The 27,246-nt window shown below is 46.3% G+C and overlaps 1 protein-coding gene across 2 annotated transcripts in view; it reads left to right on the top strand.

Moving 5' to 3' along the window:
* The first annotated feature begins 811 nt into the window (after nt 1-811).
* UBE3C (ubiquitin protein ligase E3C) overlaps nt 812-27,246 on the top strand; it is a 115,113-nt gene continuing 88,678 nt past the window's right edge. For both annotated transcript variants that reach the window (XM_020888733.2, XM_020888732.2), the window contains exons 1-2: nt 812-1,209; nt 26,096-26,149. In XM_020888733.2, the coding sequence (XP_020744392.2) occupies nt 1,144-1,209; nt 26,096-26,149 (120 nt within the window). In that variant the 5' untranslated portion in view covers nt 812-1,143. The remainder of the gene's footprint in view (nt 1,210-26,095; nt 26,150-27,246) is intronic.

Genomic DNA, 27,246 nt, shown 5'->3' with positions numbered 1-27,246 from the left:
TCGCATAGAAATGGAAGTATTAGATTTTACGATTTTTATTTTACTCGTGTGTATATGAAATGTATACATGTATCTGATATATATGTGTGTATGCGATGTCTATTTCTGCGTGTATATTATACTTTTCTATGTATATATATAGATGTGCATATATGTACTTGTGTATATATTGACGTGCTTTCGACATTTACGCAAGAGTATGTATGTGTGCATGATATACGTTTAAGCTGTGCATGTGCTACATGCTTCTATCTGTGCGTATGATATATACGTGTATATGTGTTGCAAGTTCGCACATAACTAGGTCACAACGTTTAATGATGCACTCTCTAAGGGCGTTAAGTAATAAAGCTGATCTTTCTCCTATCGTATCAGCCAAGCCTGGTATCTTACGGAAAGCCTGGAGCCGGTTTCCCAGAAAAGTGCACACACGGGATCCGAGTCCAGCTTCGGGACGCAGGCGCCCATGCAGCCGGCCCCGAAGCACTGTGCACGCGGGACGCTTCAGCACCCCTTGGACAGCGCCCTCTGCCCGGCGGCACCTGCTGGGGGCGCTCCCTGCCCCCACACCTGCGCCGCAGCGACGCGCCCCGGCCCAAACCCCGCCCCCCGCCCCCGTCCGGCCCTGGTCCCGCCCACCGAAGGCATAGCCCCGCCCCTCACTGCCCCGGCCCCGCCCCTCGCCCCCCGGCCACAGCTCCGGGCCCCGCGGTTTCTTCCCACGCTCCGCAGCGCCGTCGACACGGGCGCGCGCACGCGAGCCGGGAGCCGAAAGAGGCGCGGCGGCGTCCGTGCCGGGAGCGCGCACGCCGGCGGGGCGGAGCACGGCAGCGGCGGCGGCGGCCATCTTTCCTCACAGCGGCCGCTCTGGGTGCGAGTGAAGGGTTCGCGGCCCCCATCGGCGCTCGGGCTCGGCCGGAGTGGCGGCGAGGCGTGGATGAGGGGAGCGGCGGTAGCCGAGGGCCGCCCCCTGTGTTGCCACCCCCCTCCCGCCACCCAGGGCAGGCCGAGCCGGCAGCACGCCGGCGGGCGCGGGCGCCGGGTCACTGCCTGGCGCGGCCTCCCTGCCAGGGCGCTTCCCCGGCGCCCGCCAGCTGCCCGCGCTCTCTGGGTCGGGCCCCCCAGATGGGATAGGCTGTAAAGATGTTTAGTTTTGAGGGGGACTTCAAAACCAGGCCCAAGGTGTCCCTGGGAGGCGCGAGCCGGAAGGTAAGAGCGGCCTGCGAGCGGCGGCGCCTCGGGGCCGGGCGGGGGCGGGGCACGTCCGTCCCGCCGGTCGGGCGGCAGGGTCACACCGGGTTCGGGAGGAAGGCTGATGGGGGCCGGGGCCGTGTGCACCGACGTCGCCCAGGAGCTGCGAGGATGCTGAGGGTGGACGGCCCTTCACATTTAGACGGTGAAAATTTCAGGGCCAGGGACACAGTGTTTCTTTCCGAAATGAGCTTTGGATACTTTGTAAGCCTTGACATCTGATGGTGACTGCTTTTCTGGACTTCTCTGTTGTAAGAGGTGAGCAGGATGTATTCGTTCTTGACGACAATCTCTGAAATTGAGCCGTACTCCTTGTCTTTAGCCGTATGTTTGAATCCAAGAGCATGAAAATTATTCTTTAGTAACCCTTTGGAAACATTTCTGGAGAGACTCTAGAACTTTTTTTCTGTTATGATAGTTGTTTTTGTTGTTGTTAGTCTTGTCCAACTCTTTGTGATCCGAGGGACTGCCACAGGCCAGGCTTCCCTGTCTTTCACAGTCTCCCCGAGTTTGCTCAGATTCGTGTCCATTTGAGTCGGTGATGCCATCCAACCATCACATCCTCCGTCGTCCCCTTCTCCTGCCTTCAGTCTTTCCCAGCATCAGGGTCTTTTCTAATGAGTCAGCTCTTCGCATCAGGTGGCCAAGGTATTGAGGTTCAGCTTCAGCATCAGTCTTTCCAGTGAACGTTCAGGGTTGATTTCTTTTAGGATTGACAGTTATTCTTGGGATAACAGTTGAGAGTAAGAGTGGACAGACTAGTTACTCTGCTGTCCTGTCTGATGACTGGCATCTGCTGATTGGCTGGAATTGCTGGTAAGTAGCTCAGCGTCAGTGTTGTTTCATTTGCTTGCTTTCCACTACCTCTCGCTCAATCCCTTTTCTGCCTGTTTTAGTTTTATCAGGATGAAAATAAAGTGTGGTCCCGCCTACTTAGGGTGTTTGGAAAGTTCAAGTGAGTATAATTAGCTGTTTACTAAATATTAGTTTTCTAAAATGTTCTTTAAGTGCTTCGTGTATTTTTTCTTCTATTTTAGTGTATTGTTTGTTACATTTAACGATTGGGTTGGCTTGTGACTCTAAAGTGATTGCTCAATGTAAGGCTATCCATTTTAAATTGTACTGTGAGCGTATGTGGGCTTCCCAGGTGGCATAGTGGTAAAGAATCCACCTGCTAATGCAGGAGATGCAAGAGACTTGGGTTCAGTGCCTGGGTCAAGAACATCCCCTGGAAAAGGGAATGGCTACACATTCCAGTATTCTTGCCTAGAAAATTCCACAGCCAGAGGAAGCCTGGTGGGCTCCAATCCATGGAGTCATAAAAGAGTCAGACAAAAAAGAAATAGAAAAAAAAAGAGTCAGACAAGACTGAGCACACATGGGGGTATGTATGTGATCGTTTCTGAGGGTAGAGGGTGGGATCCCAGCAGGGAGTTGGGAGAGAAGTGTGCTGGTAGTTTTCAAGCTTTGGGTTTTGCAAGATGGTGATTGGTTGAATGTAGCTGGCTGCAGAACAGGGTACCTGTTGAAGTGTGGCAGCGCTGGCATGGGCCATATTTGGGCTTGGCTAATCATGAAAATTCCAGGTGAGATCAAAGGATTTCTGCCCTTGGAACGGGCCTTGAAGACTGTGGGCCACAGTTAGTTTTCAGGTGGGATAAAGAGCCATTGGGTGACTGCACGGCCATGTGGCCTGGCTCTAGGTCACCGCTGAGAGCCCATGTCCCTCCAGTTCTGTCTGACCTTGTGAGCTGGGTACCGACACATGCCCCGCAGCTCCTGCTCAGGTGCTGATCCTGTTCTCTTGCCGGGTACCACGTCTCGTCTCTGAGGAAAATAGTGATCCATCGATCAGAAGCTCAAGAAGAGATTGTGTATCTGGCTTTTCAACTGTGTGAAACCATTTTTTTTTTTTTTCTTTCCCCTTTTATTCCCCTTTTCATTGACGTTTAGACTTAACATATAGTCAAGGCACAAACATTAAGTGTCTGTATCTTAGGCCATGTCCTCTAGAAGCCTGAGGAGGAAATCCTTGTGCGAGTGAAGTTGAAGGAAGAGGAGAGGTCAGGAGACCAGGGTTACAGTCCAGCTTTAGCCAATCCCGCCGGTAGCTTTGGAGCGTGGCTGGCATCACAGACTTGTCCCTTCTTGTATCACTTAGTCATTGTCTGCAGGCCGCCCCCGGCGTGGGTGAGAGTGCAGTTCTCCTGAGAGGTAGCAGTTACTCTCAGGTGGTTGGGTGATGGCATCTGGGCAGGGAATTAACTGTAAGTTCTGCTGGAAGGATTTTTACATGTGAACATACCTCGGGGCCCACCATTCCCATCAGGTCACGTACCCAGCATTCCAGAGGCTCCTTTCTGCACCCTTCCATTCTGAGCCCTCCTATCCAGAGATAGGGAACATTTCATTCAAGGATGGGCACATTAAAGGACAGGTGGCAAGGAGCTAACTGAAGCAGAAGAGATTAAAGAAGAGGTGGCATGAATACAGAGAACAGTATTTTAAAAAGGTCTTAATGACCTGGATGAGCAGTGATGGTGTGATCACTGCCCTAAACCCAGATCCCGGAGTGTGAAGTCAAGTGGAACTTAGGAAGCATTACTACAAACAAAGCTAGTGGAAGTGATGGAATTCCAGCTGAGCTATTTCATATCCTAAAAGATGCTGCTAACATGCTATTTGGAAAACTCAGCAGTGGCCACGGGACTGGAAAAGATCAGTTTTCCTTCTAATTCCAAAGAAAAGCAATGCCAAAGAGTGTTCAAGCTGTCATACAATTGTCCTCATTTTACATGCTAGCAAGGTAATGCTCAAAATCCTTCAAGTTGAGCTCAGGCAGAAAAGAATCTGCCTGCAATTCGGGAGGTCTGGGTTTGATCCCTGGGTTGGGAAGATCCCCTGGAGGAAGGCATGGCAACCTACTCCAGTATTCCTGCCTGGAGAATCACCATAGACAGAGGTGCCTGGCAGGCTACAGTCCATAGGGTCACGAAGAGTCAGACACGACTGAGGGACTAAGCACATCACAGGCTTCAACAGTATGTGAACCAAGAAATTCCAGATGTACAAGTTGGATTTAGAAAAGGCAGAGGAACCAGAGATCAAATCGCCAGCATCTGTTGCATCATTAAAAAAAGCAAGCAGATTCCGGAAAAACATCTGCTTTACTGACTCAGCTAAAGCCTTTGATTGTGTGGATCACAACAAACTGGAAAATTGTTAAATAGATGATAATACCAGACCTTCTTACCTGCTTCCTGAGAAACCAGTATGCAGGTCAAGAAGCAACAGTTGAGAACCAGACATGGATCAATGGACTGCTTCAGAAATTGAGAAAGGCGTTCATCAAGGCTGTATATTGTCACCCTTCTTACTTAACTTGTGTGCAGAGTGCATCATGTAAAATGTCAGACTAAATGAGTTACAAGTTGGAATCAAGATTACCAGGAGAAACATCAACAACCTCAGATATGCAGATAATACCACTCTAGTGGCAGAAAGTGAAGAGGAACTAAAGGGCCTCTTTTATCAAGAGGGTAAAAGAGGAGAATGAAAAAGCTGACTTGAAACTCAGCATTCAAAAAACTTAAGATCATGGCATCCGGTCCCATCATTTCATGGCAAATAAAAGGGGAAAAAGTGGAAACAGTGACAGATTTTATTTTCTAGGCTCCAGAATCACTGTGGACGGTCAGTGCAGCCATGAAATTAAAAGACACTTGCTTCTTGAAAGAAAAGCTATGACAAACCTAGAAAGCATGTTAAAAAGCAGAAACTTCACTTTGCTGATAAATGTCCATCTAGCCAAAGCTATGGTTTCTCCAGTAGTCATGTAGAAATGTGAGAATTGGACCATAAAGAAGGCTGAGTGCTGAAGAATTGATGCTTTTGAACTGTGGTGTTGGAGAAGACTCTTGAGAGTCCCTTGGACATCAAGGAGATCAAACCAGTCCATCCTAAAGGAAATCAACCCTGAACATTCACTGGGAGGACTGATGCTGAAGCTGAAACTCCAGTACTTTGGCCACCTGATGCCAAGAGCTGACTCACTGGAAAAGACCCTGATGCTGGGAAAGATTGAGGGCAGGAGGAGAAGGGGGCGACAGAGGATGACATGGTTGGATGGCATCACCAACTCAATGGACATGACTTTGAGCAAACTCTGAAAGATAGTGAAAAACTGGAAAGCCTGGCATGCTGCAGGCATGTGACTGAACAACAACCCAGAGATGTCCCCTGTTCCCACCTTTATCACCACAGGGTAGTTCCGCCTGTTGCGCTTCCTGTGCTGGGAACCCCCTCTTTTTGGAGCTGGCTTCTTGTGGCTCAGCGATCCATCTGAGAGGTGGAGCCCATCGTCTTATTTTGATGCATTGGCTGAACGTAGTACAGTTGACCCGTGTGCAGTGAGTCTCTGGGTGGACACCTGCTCTCATGTGCTGGCCACACGTCGCACATGGGTTTAGCTCTAGTGTGCTCTGCCCCGTCCCCTTGGAGGCAGACTTGCAGTGTCTGAGGGTTTCAGGGGCTCCACTTCTTGCCAGCACTTAGTAGTGTCAGTCCTTTTAATTTGAAAGTTCTTCTATTGTTCTGGTGGGCATGTAGTTTCATTGTTGTTTTGATTTTGTTTCCTAACAGCTAAATGGTATTTGAGCACCCACATTTGCTTATTTTCTTTAATTCTCTTTCTTTGCAACTTAAGTCCTTTCTCTTATTTCTTAAGCTTAGTGGAAACTGAATAGTTGCCACTTTTTCAATGAATATAAAATTTTTCTTTCAAGTTAAATAAATATTTAATATATTTATTTGTGAAGGTTCTTTGAAGGATCTGAAACATTGTAAGGAGAAGTTCATGCCCTCCTTGTAATCTTGTTGGGGAGGTAAGACTTACATAGTTAAACCTTAAATAACCGTAGAGGGAGTAAGTACCACATTCTGTATTTCCCTTGGGGCTGAGTCAGGAATGGACAGAGTTGGTGGGCTTGATCTTGAAGGGTGGGTTGAACAAATGTGGGTGGGAAGCAAGCATTCCAGGTGGGTGGGAGGGTGTGTGTGTGTCGGTGTATACTGGATTCCTCTGATGCTAAGTCACTATGGTTTCTACTTAGTATTTCTGAAGTCAGAGTATATCTTGATAACATGACACAGTTTATTGGCAGTATTTTTTTTTCTCAGTCGTGCATAGAAGAATATCTTAGAGGTCATTTGATTATAGGTTTAGAAATCTGTTGTCAGCACCTTGCCTTGTTGTTCAGTCACTCTGTCCTGTCCAACTCTTTGCGACCCCATGGACTGCAGCACGCCAGGCTTCCTTGTCCTTCACCGTCTCCCAGAGTTTGCTCAAACTCGTGTCCATCGAGTCAGTGATGCCGTCCACCCATCTCGCCCTCTGTCGTCCCCTTCTCCTCCTGCCCTCAGGTGTTTCCCAGCATCAGGGTCTTTTCCAGTGTGTTGGCTCTTGCCATCAGATGGCCGGAGGATTGGCGCTTCAGCATCAGTCCTCCCAGTGATATTCAAGGTTGATTTCCTTTCGGATGGACTGGTTGGATCTCCTTGCAGTCCAAGGGACTCTCGAGTCTTCTCCAACACCACAGTTCAAAAGCATCAATTCTTCAGTGCTCAGCCATTATGGTCCAATTCTCACATTTGTACATGACTCATGGAAAAACCATGTCTTTGGCTAGATGGACCTTTGTCTGCAAAGGGATGTCTCTGCTTTTTAATATATTGTCTAAGTTTGTCATAGCTTTTCTTCCAAGGAGCAAGCATCTTTTAATTTCATGGCTGCACTAACTGCCTGCAGTGATTTTGTAGTCTGGGAAAATAAAATCTGTCACTGTTTACACTTTTTCCCCTTCTATTTGCCATGAAGTGATGGGACCAGATGCCATAATCTTAGTTTTTTGAATGTTGAGTTTCTAGCCAGGTTTTTCACTCTCCTCTTTTACCTTGTTGATAAAAGAGGCCCTTTAGCTCCTCTTCGCTTTCTGCCATTAGAGTGGCGTCATCTGCATGTCTGAGGTTGTTGATGTTTCTCCTGGCAATCTCAGTTCCTGCTTGTGATTCATCCAGCCCAGGATTTCTCATGATGTCCTCTGCATAGCAGTTAAATAAGCAGGGTGACAATATTGCAGCCTTGGCAAACTCCTTTCTCAATTTTGGACCAGTCTGTTACATTTCTAGTTCTAACTGTTGCTTCTTGACCTGCATACAGATTTCTCAGGAGGCAGGGCAGGTGGTCTGCTATTCCCATCTCTTTAAGAATTTTCCAGTTTGTTGTGATCCACACAGTCAAAGGCCTTAGTTTTGTCATTGAAGCAGATGTAGTTGTTGTTCTGGGATGCCCTTGCTTTCTATATGATCCAACAGGTGTTGGCAATTGGATATCTGGTTCCTATACCCTTTCTAAATCCAGCTTGTACATCTGAAAGTTCAGTACATCTTGCCCTAGTGTGGTTCATTTGTTGCATTGATAAACCAGTATCACTACATTAAAATTCATTCTTTGTCTTGCATTAAGTGGGTTCTGACATGTGTATAATGACGTGTATCCTCCATTGCAGTGTCACAGAGCATAGTTTGTTGCCCTTAATACCCTGTTTTCCCTGTCCATCTCCCTTATCCCATGCTTCCCCGCCGCTGCCCCCTCACCCCCCAGTCTCTGGCCTCCACTGATCTTTTTACTGTCACCGTAGTTTTGCACGTCTAGAATGTCATGTAGTTGGAATCATACAGTGCGTAGTCTTTTCAGTTGGCTTCTTTCACTTAGAGCATGCATTTAAGGTTCTCCCTTGCCTTTTTGTAAGCTTGATAGCTTGGTTTTTTTAAACCTTATTTAACCTTATTTTTAACCTTATTTTTTTTTATTTAACCTTATTAGCAAACTATTTTATTAGAGCAGTTGTATGCTTGCAGAAAAAACTGCTGGGAAAGTACAGGGAGTTCTCACACACTCCCTCTCTGCAGCCTGTTGTTTCCTGTCTCATTTCCGTCTTGCTGTTATGTGGTACATTTGCTACAATTGGTGGATTAGTATTGGTACATTACTATTAAGTCAGGTTATGTCAGAGTTCACTCCCGGCGTTGTGCATTCTGTGGGTTGATCTTTGAAGCCGGGCTTCTTGAATTTAGGAATTTTCTTCTACAGTTGTACCATGTCTTTTGTGGTCTTAATTTTTTTTTTCTGGATGCACCCCACATCATGTGGGACCTTGGTCCCCCAACCAGGGATCAGACCCTCACACCTGCATTGGAAGGTGGAGGCTTAACCCCTGGGCCACCAGGGAAGTCCCTTTGGTGGCCTGATAGCATCCCCCACTCCCCAGTTGTTGAATAATATTCCGTTGTCTGGGTGGACCACAGTTCATTCGTTCCTTCACCTTCTGAAGCACATCTTGGTTGCTTGCAAGTTTTAGCATCAGTTGTGACTAAAGCCACCATCAACATCCAGTGCAGTCCCTGCGTGGATATAGTGTTCAGCTCCTTTGGGTGGATATCAAGGAGTGAGATTGCCGGATTGTCTGATAAGATTACATTCAGTTTTGTAATTGACTGAAAAACTGTCTTCCAAAGTGGCTGTGCGTTCGTGCCAAGTCACTTCAGGCATGTCCGACTCTTTGAAACCATGGACTGTAGCCTGCCAGGCTCCTCTGTCCATGGATTCTCCAGGCAAGAATACTGGAGTGGGTTGCCATCTTCAAAAGTGGCTGTACTGTTTTGCATTTCCACCAGCAGTGAGAGCTCCTGTTACTCCACGTCCTTGTCAGCGTTTGCTGTTGCCAGGTTCACATTTGGCCTTTCTGATGGGTGTGTGGTGGTGTCTCACTGTTCTAGTTTGCATTTCCCTGATGACCTGTGACATGGAGCATCTTTTCATAGGTGCTTATTTACCATCTATCTGCTTTGTTGAGGTGTCTGTTCAGGTCTTTATTCTATATTTTAATCAGGTTGTTTTCTTACTGTTAAGTTTTAAGAGTTTCTTACATACATTTTTAATGTACTTTTATATATTCTGTATATGTAAATTGCTTTTTCCAGATATGTTTTTTGCATATATCTTGCCCCAGTCTTCAACTTGTCTTCTTGTTTTCTTAATAACTGTCTTTTGCAGAGCAGAAGTTTTTAATTGTAGTGAAGTCCAGTTTTATCAGTTTTTTTCTTGCATGAAGTGTCTCATGTTGCATATAAAAAGTCACGCCAGGGCTTCCATGGTGGCTCAGTGGTAAAGAATCTGCCTGCCAGTGCAGAGACATGGGTTGGATCCCTGGTCTGGGAGGATCCCATGTGCCTCGGCACAACTAAGCCCGTGAGCCACAACTATTGAGCCTGTGCTCTGTGGCCCGGGAACAGCTGCTGAGCCTTCGTGCTGCAGCTGCTGAAGCCTGAGCACCCTAGAGCCCTGTGCTCCACAACAGGAGAAGCCACTGCAATGATCAACCCACTCAAGGCAGCTAGAGAGTGGCCCCCACTTGCCGAAACTAGAGAAAAGCTTGTGAAGCAGCAAAGAGCCAGCAAGGCCAAAAAATAAATAAAATTCTTAAAAAAAAACAGTCATGCCAGACAGAATGTCACCTGGCTTTTCTCCTGTGTTACCTTCTAGTAGTTTTATAATTTTGTATTTCACCTTTTCATCTGTGATCCATTTTGGGTTAATTTTTGTGAACTGTGTTAAGGTCTGTGTCTAGATTTTTTTTTTTTCCTTCCTGTTTTGGCATGTGAATATCCAGTTTGAACACGTTTGTTGAAAAGCTGCTCTTTCTCCATTGGATTGCTTTTGCTCTCGTCAAATATCAGTTGGCTCAATTGTGTGTGTGTTTCTGGGCTTGGTATTCTGGTCCATGGATCCATTTGTCTGTTTTGGATTTTTTGGTTCGTTTTGCTCTGTTCTTCCAGTGCCATATTGTCTTGATTTCCGGAGCTTTATAGTAAGTCTCAGAGTTGGGTAGTGTCAGTGCTCTGACTTTGTTCACATTTTTCTTCAGCATCGTATTGGCTTTTTTGAATCTTTTGCCCTTTCATAGCAACCTTAGAGTCACTTTGTTGATAATCACAAAATAACTTACTGTGCTTTTTAAAAAAAAAAAAAAAACCCGTTGTGTTTTCAGTGTGTTTGTTGCATCAGGTTTTTAAGTGCAGTTAATGTGCAACATGACAGAGTGCAGGTGTGCAGTGATTCACAGTTGTTAAAGGTTATGCTCCATTTATGGCTGTTATTGGAGAAGGAAATGGCAGCCCACTCCAGTATTCTTGCCTGGAGAATCCCATGAATAGAGGAGCCTGGCAGGCTATAGTCCAAGGGGTCTCGAGAGTCAGATATGACTTAGCAACTAAACCACCACTACCATGGTTATATACAATATTGGCTGTGTTCTCTGTGTTGTATGGACTTACTGGGATTTCGATTGGGATTGTGTTGAATGTGTAAATCAAAAGAGCAGCCCCTGGAGGGGTTGCTTCCCAGGAGATGCTAGTGGGAACGATTCTGCCTGTCAGTGCAGGAGACACAAGACATGGGTTCATTCCCTGGATCAGGAAGGTCCCCTGAAGTAGGAAATGGTAACCCACTGCAGTATTCTTGCTTAGGAAATACCATGGACAGAGAGCCTGGCGGGCTGCCAGCCATGGGGTTACAGAGTTGGATATGACTGAGGAGCTGAGCACTGATGTGATTATATGCTTTTTCTTTAGTTTGTTGTTATAATGAATTATACCAAGTGTTTTATTAGGTTGGTGCAAAAGTAATTGCAGTTTTGCATTGTTGAACTTTGTCATTTGGTATTGGAATGCATTCTTAAATGTGTCTATGTTATGCATCATTTAAGTCTTACGTTTTTTCAGTAACTACTCATTACTTGCAGTTTTATATTTATTTTAGGGAAATGATGTTAGACAAAAAGCAAATTTGAGCTATTTTCTTCTAATTAGAGTTCAAAATGCTTCATAAAGCTGCAGAGACAACTCAAAACATCAACAATGCATTTGGCCCAGGAACTGCTAACAAATGTACAGTGCAGTGGTGGTTTTAGAAGTTCTGCAAAAGAGCCCGGAGCCTTGAAGATGAGGAGCCCTGTGGCCAGTCATCAGAAGTTGACAATGACCAGTTGAGAGGATCCTCAAAGTTGAAAAAGCTCAATAAGTGAGTGCCTCATGAGCTGTGTGTATGCTTAGTCGTTCAGTTGTGTCTGACTCTTTGCAACCCCATGGACTGCAGTCCCGCCAGGCTCCTGTGTCCATGGGATTCTCCAGGCAAGAATACTGGAGTGGGTTGCCATGCCCTCCAACCAAGGGATTGAACCCAGGTCTCCTGCATTGCAGACTGATTCTTTATTGTCTGAACCACCAGGGAAGCCCCTCATGAGCTGGCTGCAAATCAGAAAAATTGTTGTTTTGAAATGTCATCTTCTCTTATTCTGTGCAACAAGTAACCATTTCTTGATTGAATTTTGGCTTGCCATGAAAAGTGGATTTTATACGACTAACTAGTGATGGCCAGCTCAGTAGTTGGACCGAGAAGAAGCTCCAAAACACTTCCCAAAGCCAAACTTGCACCACGAAAAGGTCATGGTCACTGTTGGGTGGTCTGCTCCTTGTCTGATTGACTGCCCCTGTAATGGATTTGCTGGAATCTGAATCCTGGCAAAACCATTACATCTGAGAAGTATGCTCAGCAAGTGGAAGAGATGCACTGAAAACTGCAGCTGGCACTGGTCAACAGAAAGGGTCTGGTTCTTCTCAACAATGCCTGACCGCCCGTCGCACAACCAACACTTCAAACGAATTGGGCTGCAAAACTTTGCCTCAGCCTCCATATTCACCTGACCTCTCGCCAACCTACTACCACTTTTTCAAACATCTCAACTTTTTGCAGCAAAAATGCTTCCACAACCAGCAGGATGCAGAAAATGGCTACCAAGAGTTCATCAAATCCCCAAGCATGGATTTCTTTGCTACAGAAATAAACAGTTATTTCTTTTTGGCAAAAATGTGTTGATTGTAATGGTTCCTGTTTTGATTAATAAAGATGTGTTTGAGCCTAGTTATAACAATGTAAAATTTATGGCCCGAAACTGCAATTACTTTTTCACCAACCTAATAAATGCCGAACCCGCCCTGCATACCTAGCATAAGTCTCACTTGGTTGTGATATATAATTCTTTTTACACATTGTTTGTAGTGTTTTTTGTTTTTTTTTTTTTAGTTTGTAGGGTTTTATTTGGGGGTTCTTGCGCCTGTGTTCAGGGGAGAGCTGTCCGTAGGTCTCACCTCCTGTGCTGTCTTTTTCTGGTTTGGGTGTTAGGGTGCCGCGGGTTCACAGAGCAGTTTTATTCTAGAGCTCCCCGAAGCCCATTACTGGGATTTTCACTCCGCCTTTTCCTAAGTGTAGACTGCTCTTAAGATTGCAAGCTCTCTGAGTGCTTAGCTTTATACAGCTGCCCTCTGTTGTACAATTGAAGGTCTTACCTTAAATATTTTAACTTAAGAAAATATGCTGTTTCACTTTGAAAAGATGACACTCAGTACGTGTGGTGGTGGTCTGTACTTTGTGTACACTGCAGTGCAGCATAAGCTGTCTCTTAGAGGTCTGACATCAAGGGAAGCAGAATGTTTTTTCTAAGATCAGATTTTAAAGTTCACTGTCAGGACTGGTGTTATTACCTTACCGTTTTTCCCAGTGGCCCCAGTCTGTCCTCTTGGATATGATTATCTGTAGCCTTCACGTATGAGACCAGAAATCTGAGTTCCCTGTCACAGATAAAGTCAGAAGTTCTTGATCTAGTTCTCAGCGAAAGTAAACAGAATGGAAGAGCTGAGACTTTGTTTAATTGTCTCTGGACTTCAGAGGGTGAGGCGAGCAGCAGTCTTAGGGCACAGCGTCCAGGGAGGCGCTGACTGGGGGTGCACAGGTGCAGGGCTTAAGGTGGACTCCAGGGGGTGCTTGGTCCTGAGAGTGAGCGCCTCCTTCAGCGTGGCCGGCGCCAGCCTCGCTTGCCTTTCCTTGTCCTGTCTGACTTTGCACACTTGTGTGCCCTGATTTTCTGGAGTTACAGAGTTAGTTGCCAACTAGGTCTCTTAATTAAGGTAATAAACAAGTCATCTCATAGGACTATAGAAGAGCCCTCAAAAGAGGTTATTGCAAAAGCAGTGAAGAGTTTTCCTCTGTGACTTTCCCTTTTTCTTATAACTTCAAAGAATGCGGGCACCTAGGAGTTTGGAAATTAAGTGTGTTATTCTTTGCCCACAACTTGTTCTCCAACCATGGCCTCTTCACGCTTTCCGTCTCCTCTGCCATCTGTGAGCCTGAAGGCAGGAGCAGGCATTTCTGTCCAGCGTCCCCAGAGTCCATCACCTTCAGTGCCGACCACGCTAAAGACGGGAGTACCTATGGAGGTGTGGGTGGCAGCATGAGTTGGCACAGTCTCCCTGGGGGACCATTTAACAGCAAGTACCCAGAGTCACAAACAGGTGCGACCCTTCTAAATCCAGCAATTCTGTTTTTAGAAATTTATTCTAATAAACTGATTGAACAGGTGCCTGGCCTAGATGCCTGGGAAAGAAAAGATGATGGTTGTGGCATTGCTTGTGTTACTGAAAAGTGCAAAACAGCCTAAATGTCTAACAATAGAAGATTTGTTAAACAAGTGGTAATATAACAGTACAGTGGGGTGCTATACAGCTGTTTAAAGTGGTCATGATCTATATTTTTGAATACTTATAATTTATTGATGTCTGTTCCTCATATGTACTAGAATGTCATTGTTAATGGAAATTAGATTGCAAAACATTACTCCATTTAAATTATGTTCATCTGAACAGTCATGATCTCTTACTTTACCAGTCTCTTTATTTCCAGTGAATAAAGGTCTGGTTGTCTTATTTCTGCATCCTAGTGGCTTAAAGCAGTATATTTTCGCTCTCTGTGGGGCCAGTTATCTGAGGGCTGGTGCGGTGGTCTCTTGGAGGCCTAGGCATTGGAAACCAGGAATCCATTGTGTGGTGCTGGGGGCTTCTTTCTGGGGCTGGCTCATGCTTGTGCCTGGAGGTTAGAGCTGGGTCTTGGAGGGAGATGTCTGCTCCCTCCCCTTGGACAGCACTCTAGGGCTGCTTGGGCATCCTCCTGATGCAGCAGCTGGCTCCCCCAGAGCTGGTGACGCAGGAGAGCAGGGAGAATGTGGCAGTGCCTGTTGGGGGGCGTCCTGAAGGTCAGGCATTGCCCCTTTTGTCCTGTTTGATGGTCCAGTCCACTCTTCAGGTGAAGCTCACCAGTGTGGAGATATAACAAGGGAAGAAACCAGTGAACTAGGAACAGCGGAGCAAACTGGCCAATTAGGGAACTGACTTAAAATTCCCTTTCCCCAGGCAAGGCTTTCTGACGGAGCTGTTACCTTTTGCTGCTCAAAAAAGACTTACCTGCAGAGTATTACCTGAATTGTTAGTGATCACTCACCTAGAGCCAGACATCCTGGAATGTGAAGTCAAGTGGGCCTTAGAAAGCATCACTGCGAGCAATGCTAGTGGATGTGATGGAATTCCAGTTGAGCTATTTCAAATCCTGAAAGATGATGCTGTGAAAATGCTGCACTCAACATGCCAACAAATTTGGAAAACTCAGCAGTTGGCCACAGGACAGGAAAAGGTCAGTTTTCATTCCAGTCCCTAAGAAAGGCAACCCCAAAGAATGCTCAAACTACCGCACAATTGCACTCATCTCACACGCTAGTGAGGTAATGCTCAAAATTCTCCAAGCCAGGCTTCAGCAATACGTGAACCGTGAACTTCCAGATGTTCAAGCTGGTTTTAGAAAAGGCAGAGGCACCAGAGATCAAATTGCCAATATCTGCTGGATCATCGAAAAAGCAAGAGAGTTCCAGAAAAACATCTATTTCTGCTTCATTGACTATGCCAAAGCCTTCGACTATGTGGATCACAATAAACTGTGGAAAATTCTAAAGGAGATGGGAATACTAGACCACCTGACCTGCCTCTTCAGAAACCTGTATGCAGGTCAGGAAGCAACAGTTAGAATTTGACATGGAACAACAGACTGGTCCCCAATAGGAAAAGGAGTACTTCAAGGCTGTATATTGTCACCCTGCTTATTTAACTTATATGCAGAGTACATCATGAGAAACGCTGGGCTGGAAGAAGCACAAGCTGGAATCAAGATTGCCGGGAGGAATATCAACAACCTCAGATATGCACATGACACCACCCTTATGGCAGAAAGTGAAGAGGAACTAAAAAGCCTCTTGATGAAAGTGAAAGAGGAGAGTGAAAAAGTTCGCTTAAAGCTCAACATTCAGAAAACTAAGATCATGGCATCTGGTCCCATCACCTCATGGGAAATAGATGGGGTGACAGTGGAAACTGTCAGACTTTTTTGGGGGGGGGGCTCCAAAATCACTGCAGATGGTGACTGCAGCCATGAAATTAAAAGACGCTTAACTCCTTGGAAGGATAGTTATGACCAACCTAGATAGCATATTAAAAAGCAGAGATATTACTTTGCCAACAAAGGTCTAGTCTGATCAAGGCTATGGTTTTTCCAGTGGTCATGTATGGATATGAGATTTGAACTGTGAAGAAAGCTGAGCGCCGAAAAATTGATGCTTTTGAACTGTGGTGTTGGAGAAGACTCTTGAGAGTCCCTTGGACTGCAAGGAGATCCAACCAGTCCATCCTGAAGGAGGTAAGTCCTGGGTGTTCATTGGAAGGACTGATGCTGAAGCTGAAACTCCAATACTTTGGCCACCTCATGCGAAGAGTTGACTCATTGGAAAAGACCCTGATGCTGGGAGGGGTTGGGGGCAGGAGGAGAAGAGGACGACAGAGGATGAGATGGCTGGATGGCATCACCGACTCAATGGACATGAGTTTGAGTAAACTCCAGGAGTTGGTGTTGGACAGGGAGGCCTGGTGTGCTGCGGTTCATGGGGTCGCAAGGAGTCGAATACGACTAGCAACTGAATTGAACTGAAAGGATTTGGGAATGAAGGGGTTTGGATTGTCAGCCTGACGGTCACAGGGCAGACTGGGGGAGATGGTGAGGTCAGAGAGGACTGAAGTGTGTTTCTGCCCTGGGCAGCCTGGTGCTGGGACGCGCGGTGGAAGTTCGCTCCCCCTCTTAGAGTGCCGGCCCTTGAGCCCCGCGCTGGTGCCTGCAGCTCCGTGTGCTGGGCTCCATGCTCGCCCGGTCTCTGATGGAGCATTGTTGCCGCCACTGAGAAGCCTTGGGCAGAGCTGTCTGACCATGGGAAAGCGGCCGTCACTTACAGACCGTGCGGCGGGGGGACGACAGTCAGGCCAGCTCGTCCTCGGGGGCGGTGCGGGGCCGGACCCCAGGCGAGAGGCCGCTGTAGTTGTGCAGAGTAGTGGGGGCCTGAGGCAGGTTGCTGGCCCCGCGGGGAGGGCTCCAGTGCTGGTAAGGAACTAGAGTTGATGAGATCTGCGGGGACCAGCTACACATCAGGTGTCAGTCTGGGGTGATGGGAGTGGACAGTGGACCATGATCCGAGACGCTGAGGAATCCCTAAGATGTGTTCAGTGTGAAATGCTTGGGGATGTGCAGTCGGCGGGAGCAGCTTCAGGGAGAAACCGGGAGTCCGTTCTGTTGGTCTATCAGGAGGTAGTTGAAACTGTGCCATGCTCTGGAAAGTGTTCTGAGAAGACGCGTGAGCTCGGGACAAAACTCCAAGGGAGGCCAGCATTCACAGGAACAACAGAGAGACGCTTGCCAGGGCCCCGGGCATGGCCAGCCAGCGGGTGTGTCTGCAGCTGCAGACAGTAGTTCTGACACAGAGGCGATAGCAGTGCAGAGCTCCTTGAAGGAGTGAGGCTTGTTGGAGGACCTTGCACCTTTGGTACTGGTTTTGTGGTTTTATTTGTTGTAGCTGAGACTCTATCCTGTGGACTGACCATGAGGCATTTATATATATTCCAGGTTATCCCAAAGCTGAGGGTCCAGTTGTTTAGTCTGTTTTGTGAAATTAAATGCTGCAGAGCAACTAAGCCCGTGCGCCCCAACGCCTGAGCCTCTGTCCTGGGAGCCACGACTGCTGAGCCTGCAGAGCGCCGCTAGGGAAAAGCCCGTGCGGCCGCGAAGGGCCCCACGGGCAAACATAAATTAAGAGTTTGTTTAATTAAAAAAAGAGATCCTGGAAAAAACTTACTGTGCATGTTCTTTGTATGAGCTGTGTCTGAAGTGTATGTGTTCATGCTTTACTATTGGGCTTGTACATCATTTCTCTCCTATTGTGAACACCATCTTTATAGCCAGTGGTTTATAATTATTTTTAGGATAGATTGCAGAAAGAAGCTGAATTGCTCGGTCACCATGTGCACATCCATTTTGGCGTGTCCCCTGGGCTGAGCAGTCCTGCTGCCTAAGCAGCTGATTGCGCTGGTCACAGAGGCCACGGCAAGCAGCCTCAGCCTCCGTGGGCACTTTCTCTCCAGGGGATCTCTGTTTTTCCACTTCCTTGTGGCCGTGAGCTGGGCTGTCCCCCAGGGTTTGTCTGCCTGCTTGCGTGTGCCCTTGGCTCTTCCTGACTCCCTCCGTGAAGCAGAGACGCTAGCAGCCTGTGGAGGTAGAGATCAGGGCTCAGAGACTCAGATCACTGAGTGAAAAGCATGAAGCTCAAGTGTGTGAGCCCTGGTGTGAACGTTGTGTAGCCTGCATGTCTTGTGTTGTGTCTAAAGCTTTCGTAAGCTTTCCTTTCACTGTTTGGCAAGTTGAGGACCCTGTCCTGCAGTCACTGGAAGGACGGCTTTAGCAGTCCTGTGTCTTTTTGAGTTGATTTTCTTAGAATGCAGCCTTAATGTTCCCTTTAACTTTAGGGGGAATGTTAGTAACCCTAGTGGGTTAGCAGGCAGCACAGTTCATAGCAAGTCTTTACTGTGAAAGGTGAAATTGTAAAAAGTATAATGGGGACTTGACAAAATGCTCATCTCCGTAACCAGTTATCTGTAACATACTCATTTTTTCTGGGCTTCTGTTTCTCAAACTTTGTAATGAGAAAGTCATAATTTTTGATAATGAGATGATTAGATTATCACTAATCTTCCTTAAGTCTGGTAATGTTTCAATTTCTAATCTCCAGTCTTTGGCTGTCAAAAAAAGTTTCTTTTTTTAAATTGGAAAGTTTTAAAAACAGATTATTCTAAAGGGCATATATAATGAAGCCTTCCTCTCACTAAGATCCCAAACTTGCCCACTATTACTGGCTTCCTCAAGGTTTCCAAAATTATTACCAGCTTCCTCAGGGTTTCCAAAACTAGAATAAATATAAACACTGACATTTTAAGTCACCGCAAGAGCTGCTGTTCTTCCTCAGCACAGTGTCTAGGTAGTGATTCCACACCAGCACCTTGACGTGTAGCTTCTTTCTGTGGATGCATGTTCCTCGACCACCTTTCTGTTGGTGGATGAACGTGCAGTTTGTTTCTAAGGTCTTGCTAGTACAACTGTCGTACTTACCACACAATTCTGGTGTAAGAACAGAAGGTCTTTTGGAATTTACTCTAATGTAATGAACACTATTACATTTTATTGTGATACTTTAAATGAGCATAAATTTTATTTTTAAATCAGCATAAATGCAGTTTTCTATGTAGATTTTGGATTGGGAATCATATTACATTGTTTTATAAATATGATTTTTGTAATTTGTCACTCTATTTTGTTCCAGTTTTAGGATGTGAAAGCATTAGTTGCTCAGTCATGCTTGACTCTATGCAACCTCATGGACTGCAGCCCACCAGGCTCCTCTGTCCATGGGATTCTCCAGTCAAGAATACTGGAGTGGGTTGCCATTTCCTTCTCCAGGGGATCTTCCTGACCCGGGGATCAAACCCAGTCTCCTGCATTGCAGGCAGATTCTTTACCATCTGAGCCACCAGGGAAGTCTCCAGGTTTAAGATATGTGCTGCCAAAGTGAGCAGTTATTACTGTATTTTGATGCACCTTTAAATATTTTTTGCCTGTATGTGAAGTTGGTTGCCATTGTATTTTCATAAAGATTCTTTCTTATAGGCCTATAAAAGAAGGGAAAATCCAGAGATTATAGGTTGTACATTATTCAGAAAACATCTGCTAATTTTAATTAACTCAAAGTATTTTACTTGAATATTCTTCAAATTATGTAAAAGTATTAGTATTGTTCGTGCATAACTTGGAACAGATGTGAGACTGAGTGTTCTGTTTATATTGTTAAATGGAGTAAATTGTTAGTGGAAAATAGCCCATATAGATAAAACAGAAAATCTCACATTATTTTTTAAAATAAAGGTATTAATAAACATGCTGAAGTTCTTTTAAGTGGTTCGCAGTCAGAGTGTTTGTCTTTATGGAAATTGTCATGTTATATAAACTTAGTTTAACCTATAGTCAAATTTTTGACTGAATTTTTTAAAAATTCTGATGGTTAATGAAATCTACTTTAAACTCTATATGACTTTTAAAAAAGTTCATTTTGTTAACACTAAATTCATTTGCATGAATAAACCATTTTTTTCCCCTTGAAAAAACATCTTTATTAATGGTATTTGTTAAGTCTGGCCATGTTTAATCTTCAGAGAAGATAAGATAATGTGCCTGAAGGTCAAAGGTCAAACAGAGAAACCTGCTGTGGTTTGCTGTTGCTTACTTATTGATGAATAGGGCCAGTGTCCCAGCTGTGGAGGTGAGCGAGTGGCACTGAAAGCAGCAGGTCTGCGACAGGATAACAGAGTTAGTCATTCCCAAAGCCCTGTCTCAGTGCTTTTTATAAATCTAGTGTGTAACTGCCGCTGGGAATCCCTAACTTGTCTAGGCCTGTAGATGCTAAAAGGGAAAAGATACTTTCGAGTGTAGTAAATTGAAACCAGCAACATGTTAAAAATCAAAGTCTGAATGTGCTTTTGACTGGCATCTTAACTGCTGTCTTCCTCCCAGTCACACATGTCATGAACTTATTCTTGGCTTTGTTGAGCTGCATTTAAAAACTTATGTTATGGAGTAGGTTTGTTAGCTTCTTGGTCTAAAAGAGTGAGAGGGTGTTTGTTGTACTTGGATAATAATTCAAACAGAAGAAGATAAAGATTCAGATAAAAGAAGCGTCTCCGGCCTTTCAGCCCTGCTGCTCACCCCCCAGTCTGATCCTTCTGAGTGGCCTTGCAGAGCCGTGTTCTGTGTGAGTCACAGAGGTGTGTGCACTCTGTTTGAATGCATGCTGGGGTGCTCTGAACCCGCTGCTGCACCCCGGACCCACCCAGCACTGTGTCTGGAGGTAGTTCAGGTCTGTACAGATGGATCTCCTGCACTTTAAAGCAGTTCTCTGTAATCCCCCCTGTGATGAGTGTTCTGAAGTTATCTAGCTGTCATGTAGTTTAATGGCCATTTAGGTTTTTTTGACTTTTTTTTGCTAATTTAAGCAGCATTGAGTGCGTATACTTATATATGTGCCAGTAACATTTGCAGATTAAGTTTTAGGAGGGTTGATCAAAGTCTATATACATTGTGAATTTTTATAGTTATTTACAAATTTCCCTCTAAGGGGATCATATCAGTGCATGAAAGTAGCTGCTGCCCATCTTCATCTCAGCCTGTTATCTGAGGTTTAAATTTGCCAGTTAGGTTAAAACCTATCATTGCATTTTTATTGCTTTTTTTCCCTAAAAATGAGTAAAAATGAAGTTATGTTTAAAATATGTTTTTATTTCCTGATTTTTCTATTTGTTGATATTTTAAAATTATTCTTGAGAGCTTTTACAAATAGCTGGTTTTGCAGTGTTACAGATAATTCCCACTGTCACCTTTTTAAACCTTGGATATAATATTTTTCTGTGTATAAAGTTTTAATTTTTATGGGATCAAACTTATAATTCTTAAATAAGTTAATGACAAACTAACATAAATGTAATGTGTGGAGTGGTGTTTCTTTCGTAGAGAGAGTCTTCCTCCACACTGAGCATTTGAAAGCCATCCTCGTGTTGTCCTCACGTATTTTCTAGTGCTCTGTGTGTGTGCGCAGATCTCAGGCCCGTTGGGAGCCTGTGCTGATGGGAGGACTCAGGCCCGTCAGGAGTCTGTGCTGATGGGAGGACTCAGGCCCGTCAGGAGCCTGTGCTGATGGGAGGACTCAGGCCCGTCAGGAGCCTGTGCTGATGGGAGGACTCAGGGATGTAGCGCCCCTGTGTTAGTTAGCTGTCACACTGCTGTTTACTGACCAGCACACTTCGCTTTCTCCCCGGCTGCCTCTCCGTCTTCATCGCTGTCTCCCTGGAGACCTGCTGTGCGCGCCCTGTCTGTTCCTGCCTCAGCCTCTGGGTGTAGCTCAGTGTTTGTCCCGGGGTCTGGAGTCTGGCGTTTCCGATGGGACAGGAGAGAACATTTAAAACTGTAATCGTGTTTATTCAACACCCAGTAGAGAAGCTGAGCTAGGATGCCGTGTCTGTTCGGGTGTGGAGCAGGCCCACCTTCTGAGTGTGCGCCTGGGGCGGACTGCCTCTCCTGCCGAGGCCCATGTCGCTGGTGTGGGTCCTCGACCCCGACTTCCTGTGCATGGTAGCAGGCTTGCTGGGTTACTCTCTTAGCAGTGTGGTGAAATTTCACTTTCAGAAGCTGATGGCTGTTTACTGTTCTGGGCCACATGCAGGCACTCAGAATTACGAGTTAGGGTCTGGCTTGTGGCTTTATTTTCCCCTGCCTGACCGCAGGGCCTGACATACTGTGAAAGTGAAAGTTGCTTGGTCATGTCCGACTCTTTGTGTCTCTACAGTACATGGAATTCTCCAGGCCAGAATACTGGAGTGGGTAGCCGTTCCCTTCTCCAGGGGATGTTCCCCACCTAGGGATTGAACCCAGGTCTCCTGCATTGCAGGCAGATTCTTTACCAACTGAGACAAGGGAAGCCCAAGGATACTGAACTGGGTAGCCTTTCCCCTCTCCAGGGGATCATCCCAACCCCGAGATCGAACCAGGGTCTCCTGCATTGCAAGCTGATTCTTTATCACCTGAGCCACCAGGGAAGCCCCTTGACACGCTGTGATCATTGCTTATGCCTTCAGGTGATGGGACTCATCTTGATTTCCTATTCTCTGCTCTTCTCTGGAAAGGCCACGCCCCCGCTGGCCCTGTTGGCTTTACCTGCTGAAGAGTGACCGTCCTCGGCATCTGGTGGCCACGTCTTTGTGGGTGACGCCCATGTGGCCTCGGGGCTCTGACTGCAGATACAGGCGTCGTCTGCGTGCTGAGTAGTGTGCCCTGTGTGCTGGGTACGCGTCCGTGAGTGTCGTGTGTGCCCGCCGTCTTGGCTTGAGGGAGCTCCCCGTCGACATGTGGCAGAGCGGGGGTTGGGGGGTGCACACCGCCAGCACTCCTTCTGGAAGAGGCGTGCGTGTCAGTGTCAGGAGAGAAGGCCAGGTGGGAGGGCAGGGCGATAGAGGCTTGAGGGGCTCGCCGTGCGGGAGGCGGCCCCCAGAGGTGGTTGGGAGACACGGGGCAGGGTGGACGAGCAGCCACTGTTTGACCACGCCGCCTCTGCTGTGACGCGGTCCATCTCCTTACCCTCCGGAGCACATCCTCTCAGGGCTCCTCTGGAATCTGCATGGTCTCTGAGCCGTCGGGGGCACCCATGTGTGTTGAGATGTGTGCCCCTGGGGAGCCGACGCCTGCTCTCTTCATCGCTGGTATGCAGGAGTGAGTCCAGCCGCAGTGGGTGTGCAGTGGACAGGCCACTCCTGCGTCCCGCAAACTGTGTGCTCCTGTATCGCTTTAAAATAGCCACTGCCTCGCATGACCTGGGACTCAGCGAGTATCTGTTGAGTAAGCGGATTCCTCTCTTGTGCCTCATTTGAACATCCTCTGAACGCAGACCGTGTCTGAGCCGGCAGGTGGTGGCTCTGGTTCCGCTGTAAGATTGGGACCCGCCGAGACGTGCAGTCTGGTGGTGGGCCTGGTTTCTGGATGTCGCCTCCCGTTGCACTTCTCTCTGTGCGCTGACTGCGCTCAGGGCAGCCTCCCCCCCCCCCACCCCCCCGGCCTCCCACTGCCTGTCTCCCCTTCTCTGGGCCTTTCTTGAGCCCTCCTGCCCTCCCACCCCATCCCTTCTGAACCCAGGCCCAGTTTTGGCGACCCTCATTTTTTTCTGTGGCCTCGTCCTCCGCCGGCTCCTTTATGATAGATCTTCCAAATGATGTATCTGTTACAAAGACAAAAGATTTTTTTAATTTTCTCAAAATGTAAAATAATATGATCATACTTAATTTTTTTTTTCAGAGTTAAGTAGTCCATGGCTGAATGGCTGAGGCTCCAGACCCTTCCCGAGTCCAGATCTTGGCTCTGCTTCTCTGAACCTCACTTTTGTTGTCCGTAAACAGGGAAAATGATAGTCCTTAAAGCACGCTGGTGGTTCTGAGGGACACCTGGGTCGCCCAGAACCAGGGTGCGGAAGGTTGCTGAGCGCCCTCGCCCGGGGCCCGTGGCGGGCGGAGAGCTCGGTGTTGGTGGTGGCTGGCACGCCCGTGTGGCTGATGTGCCCTGTGGGCTTGGCAGGCCGTTCTCTCCTCTGTAAAGCATTAAGGGAGTGCGAGTGCTCTTTGAAAGGCCTCACATTTTTTAAACTACAATTCTACGGTTGAAGTCACATGTCAGGGTCTTTGTGTGTGTGTCCAGGACTGTGGGTTTGCTGGCTATGCTTATTTTACAGTGTTTGAAATGAGCTGTTTTAAGTAGGAATCTTTGTAGCTCTTGGAGAAGGGAATGGCAACCCACTCCAGTGTTCTTGCTTGGAGAATTCCGTGGACAGAAAAGCCTGGCCATCTGCAGTCCATGAGATCCCAGAGTCGGACACGCCTGAGCAAGCCTCACCTCACTTCGTAGCTCTTCAGCACAGGCGCGAGGAAGCGCCCGCCCCGTGTACAAGGTGTCCTGCGCCCAGGGGTTTTCACGTGCAGGTCTTCAGAGGGAAGGACGTTCGCTCTCAGCGTGCCTCTGGGTGTCTGTCACCCTCTCGAATCCTGTGCTTCAGACCTAACAGAATTTCTAAGAAATGCTAGCATTCACTCAGCACCCGGGTACGCTTTTTGATGACTAGTGCCCGTTGCGACTTTCAGGATATCGCAGCCTATGTGCAGTGCTGCAGGTGCTTAGAAGTGCTTTTCAGCTGTTAATGGTTACTCCTCCCTTTAGACACCTTTGCTTCACTTAAATGTTCGTTCATTCATCTTGTAAGGATTTATTAAATCCTTGCATGTGCTGGACGTTGAAGCCAATGGTAGTGAACTGGTGGTAAGAGACAGGCCCAGCCCTATAACCCTCACCCCCGGGTCATTTAGGTTAGTGATGCTGCAACTTACTCATAAAGTCAATTTGGTGACTGTTTTGCTGACTCCCTGGTGGCTTAGATGGTAAAGTGTCTGCCTACAATTTGGGAGACCCAGGTTCGATCCCTGGGTCGGGAAGATCCTCTGGAGAAGGAAATGGTAGCCCACTCCAGTACTCTTGCCTGGAAAATCCCATGGACAGGGGAGCATGGTGGGCTACAGTCCATGGGGCCGCAAAGAGTCGGACACAGCTGAGAGACTTCACTTTGCTTTCCTTTGCTGACATGTACCTTTTTTAAAAGGTAAAACATGGCTTTAAATATATTTTCTTGTAGTTGTAACAGCATTTTAAGAAATCTTGGCTCTTTAGTTGTACCCAAGTAATGAATGTACATTAAATCTGGGCAAAGGGAGCAGAAAAAGAAATTATAGATGTATACGTACCACTCCTATTCATAAATAAAGAGAATAACTAGAAGTATGGCTGTATTTTTATCTAGAACCTTTCCATAATTCTGAGCATTGTAACTGCACTTTTTGCTTTAGGTTTTTCTATTCCCCCACCTCTTTTAATTAATCAGTTAAAAATAAAATTTTTTCTGACCTTTAATGTGTGGTAACTTTAAAGGTTTTTTTATTTGAATCCAAGAAATGAAATTTTCTATAGTGGAAAATATCTGGAGGATTTATTTCTTTGGCTGTAAATTTTGTCAGTGAGAAACTTGTTCTACACATTGTGTATTCTTTCACATATCAAAGTTGATTTTAATTTGGCTCATTGCTTACTAACACTATTCTGATGAGCTATATGTGTTAACAGATTTAATTTTATTAGTTTTTCTAATGATTTGTATGTTAAGATCTTGGCCCTTTAATTTTATTTTGGATTAAATTCACAAAACTAAAATGCCCTTGCAGTATGGACTGAAGCTATTCTAGGGGAGGGGATTGTCTGTAAGTATTTTTATTTGGAACATTTAACTTTCCCACTTGTTATTTCAGTTCCTTCTGCATATCAAGTAGTTTTGGTCAAAATGCAGTTTTACTTATGATGAAAATAATTTTCTAAAACTCTGGTAACAATGAAAAGTTGAGTTTTTCATTGACATTTTTATTGAGACAGTTGTACAGTCACATGCAGAGCTGTGGAAACACCACAGGGAGGCCTTGTGTTGGCCTGGCCTCTTCCCTGGGGTGCTCTTGCAGAGCTGGGGTGTGAGCTCACAGGCAGGGTGCTGGCACTCAGACCCCAGTTTTACTTGAACTAACTGTGTGTGTATGTGTAAAGAAATCAGATTCTATTCTTAGAAAACTGCTAATGTTATTAACATTAACTTGATTTGTGACCTGGGGGTGGGGTGGGGGGGGTTGGGGGGGGGCGGGGGGCCATTTAACCCGTCGTGCCTGGGATTTCTTGTTGTCAGACAGTTCGATTGGATGATCTCTAGAATTCTTTTGGGTCACAGCATTCTGTAATTTTTGTATGAGAGCATTTTAGAATTTGAAATTACACCTTTTGTCTTTTCTCTCTTCTTGTGTTTAGGAAGAAAAGGCTTCTCTTTTACATCGTACTCAGGAAGAAAGAAAAAAGAGAGAGGTAAGTGTTTGTAACAGTCCCCGTCGATAAGCAGTTTCCATAGCATTTAGCTAAGCCCTGCTTTTACTGTTTTACATACACAGATATATGTATGTATATATGACATAACGTGTATTTGCATGTTTGTTAAACTTCTGAAACCATTCTGGATTTGTTGATTTTATGGTGACTCATCTAATGTAGATGGGCTAAAAGAATGTAGAAATGATGGACTAAAAGAGCAGTTTGCAGAATAAGGGGAGAACATAGACTTTCAGTTCACGTAGTTGCTTATGGTGTAGCTTCCAGAAGGTATAGAAAGTCTTAGAGTATAATGTTCGTATTTTACCAAGTAGGAGGAGAAGACTCCCTGTGAAGGCAGGTTGTCTGCACTATTTGTGTGTTTGTGAAGAAGCTGAATACGCGAAAGGGGCTAGGGACCCCTTTTGTTCCAGTCTCTTTCACGTTTCATCTTCGGAGATAATTTCTTAAAATGGCTTTGCTGTGTTGACTGATCAGCAGTCGTGGTGATCAGTTTCTTGTTCTGTTTTTTGATAAGTCGTCCATTCCTTTCACACACACATACTGAGAACTCATCGTGTTCTCGGTAGTGCTGTACCGGCTGGGTGTGAGTAGGGAATGAGACAGAACAGTGTTCCTGCTGGGCGTGGACCGCTGGTGTGAGCCAGGGTCCTGCAGCGGGGACCCGGAGGGCCTGCTGTGGGCCGGTGTTGAGGGACGGAGTCTCTGAGCTTGTCAGAGCTGAGTGAATTCCCGGACGGAGCAGAAACGCCGTGGGAAGCTGGAACACCTTCTGGGCTAGGGAGCCGCAGGTGCAAGGACTCTGGGGCAGGATCTCCCGGCCTCCAGGCAGCTGACGTATGACCTGGGCCAGGCGGTGCCTTGTTGGGTGCCTGCCCACACACTGCAGGGTTAGCCCATCTCCTGGCCTCTACATTGGTTCCAGATGACCCACCATAAAATCAACAAATCCAGAATGGTTTCTGAAGTTTAAGATACATACAAATACATGTTATGTCACATATACACACATAGGGCCTCTCCAGCAGAGGCCGCGACCCTCCCTCCCCACACTGAGACAACCGCAGATGTCTCCA

Source organism: Odocoileus virginianus, chromosome 1 (genome assembly GCF_023699985.2).
Source record: "Odocoileus virginianus isolate 20LAN1187 ecotype Illinois chromosome 1, Ovbor_1.2, whole genome shotgun sequence".
Lineage (NCBI taxonomy): Eukaryota > Metazoa > Chordata > Mammalia > Artiodactyla > Cervidae > Odocoileus > Odocoileus virginianus.
Note: the sequence above shows the minus strand (reverse complement) of the source record. Positions and strands in the feature narration are given on the sequence as shown.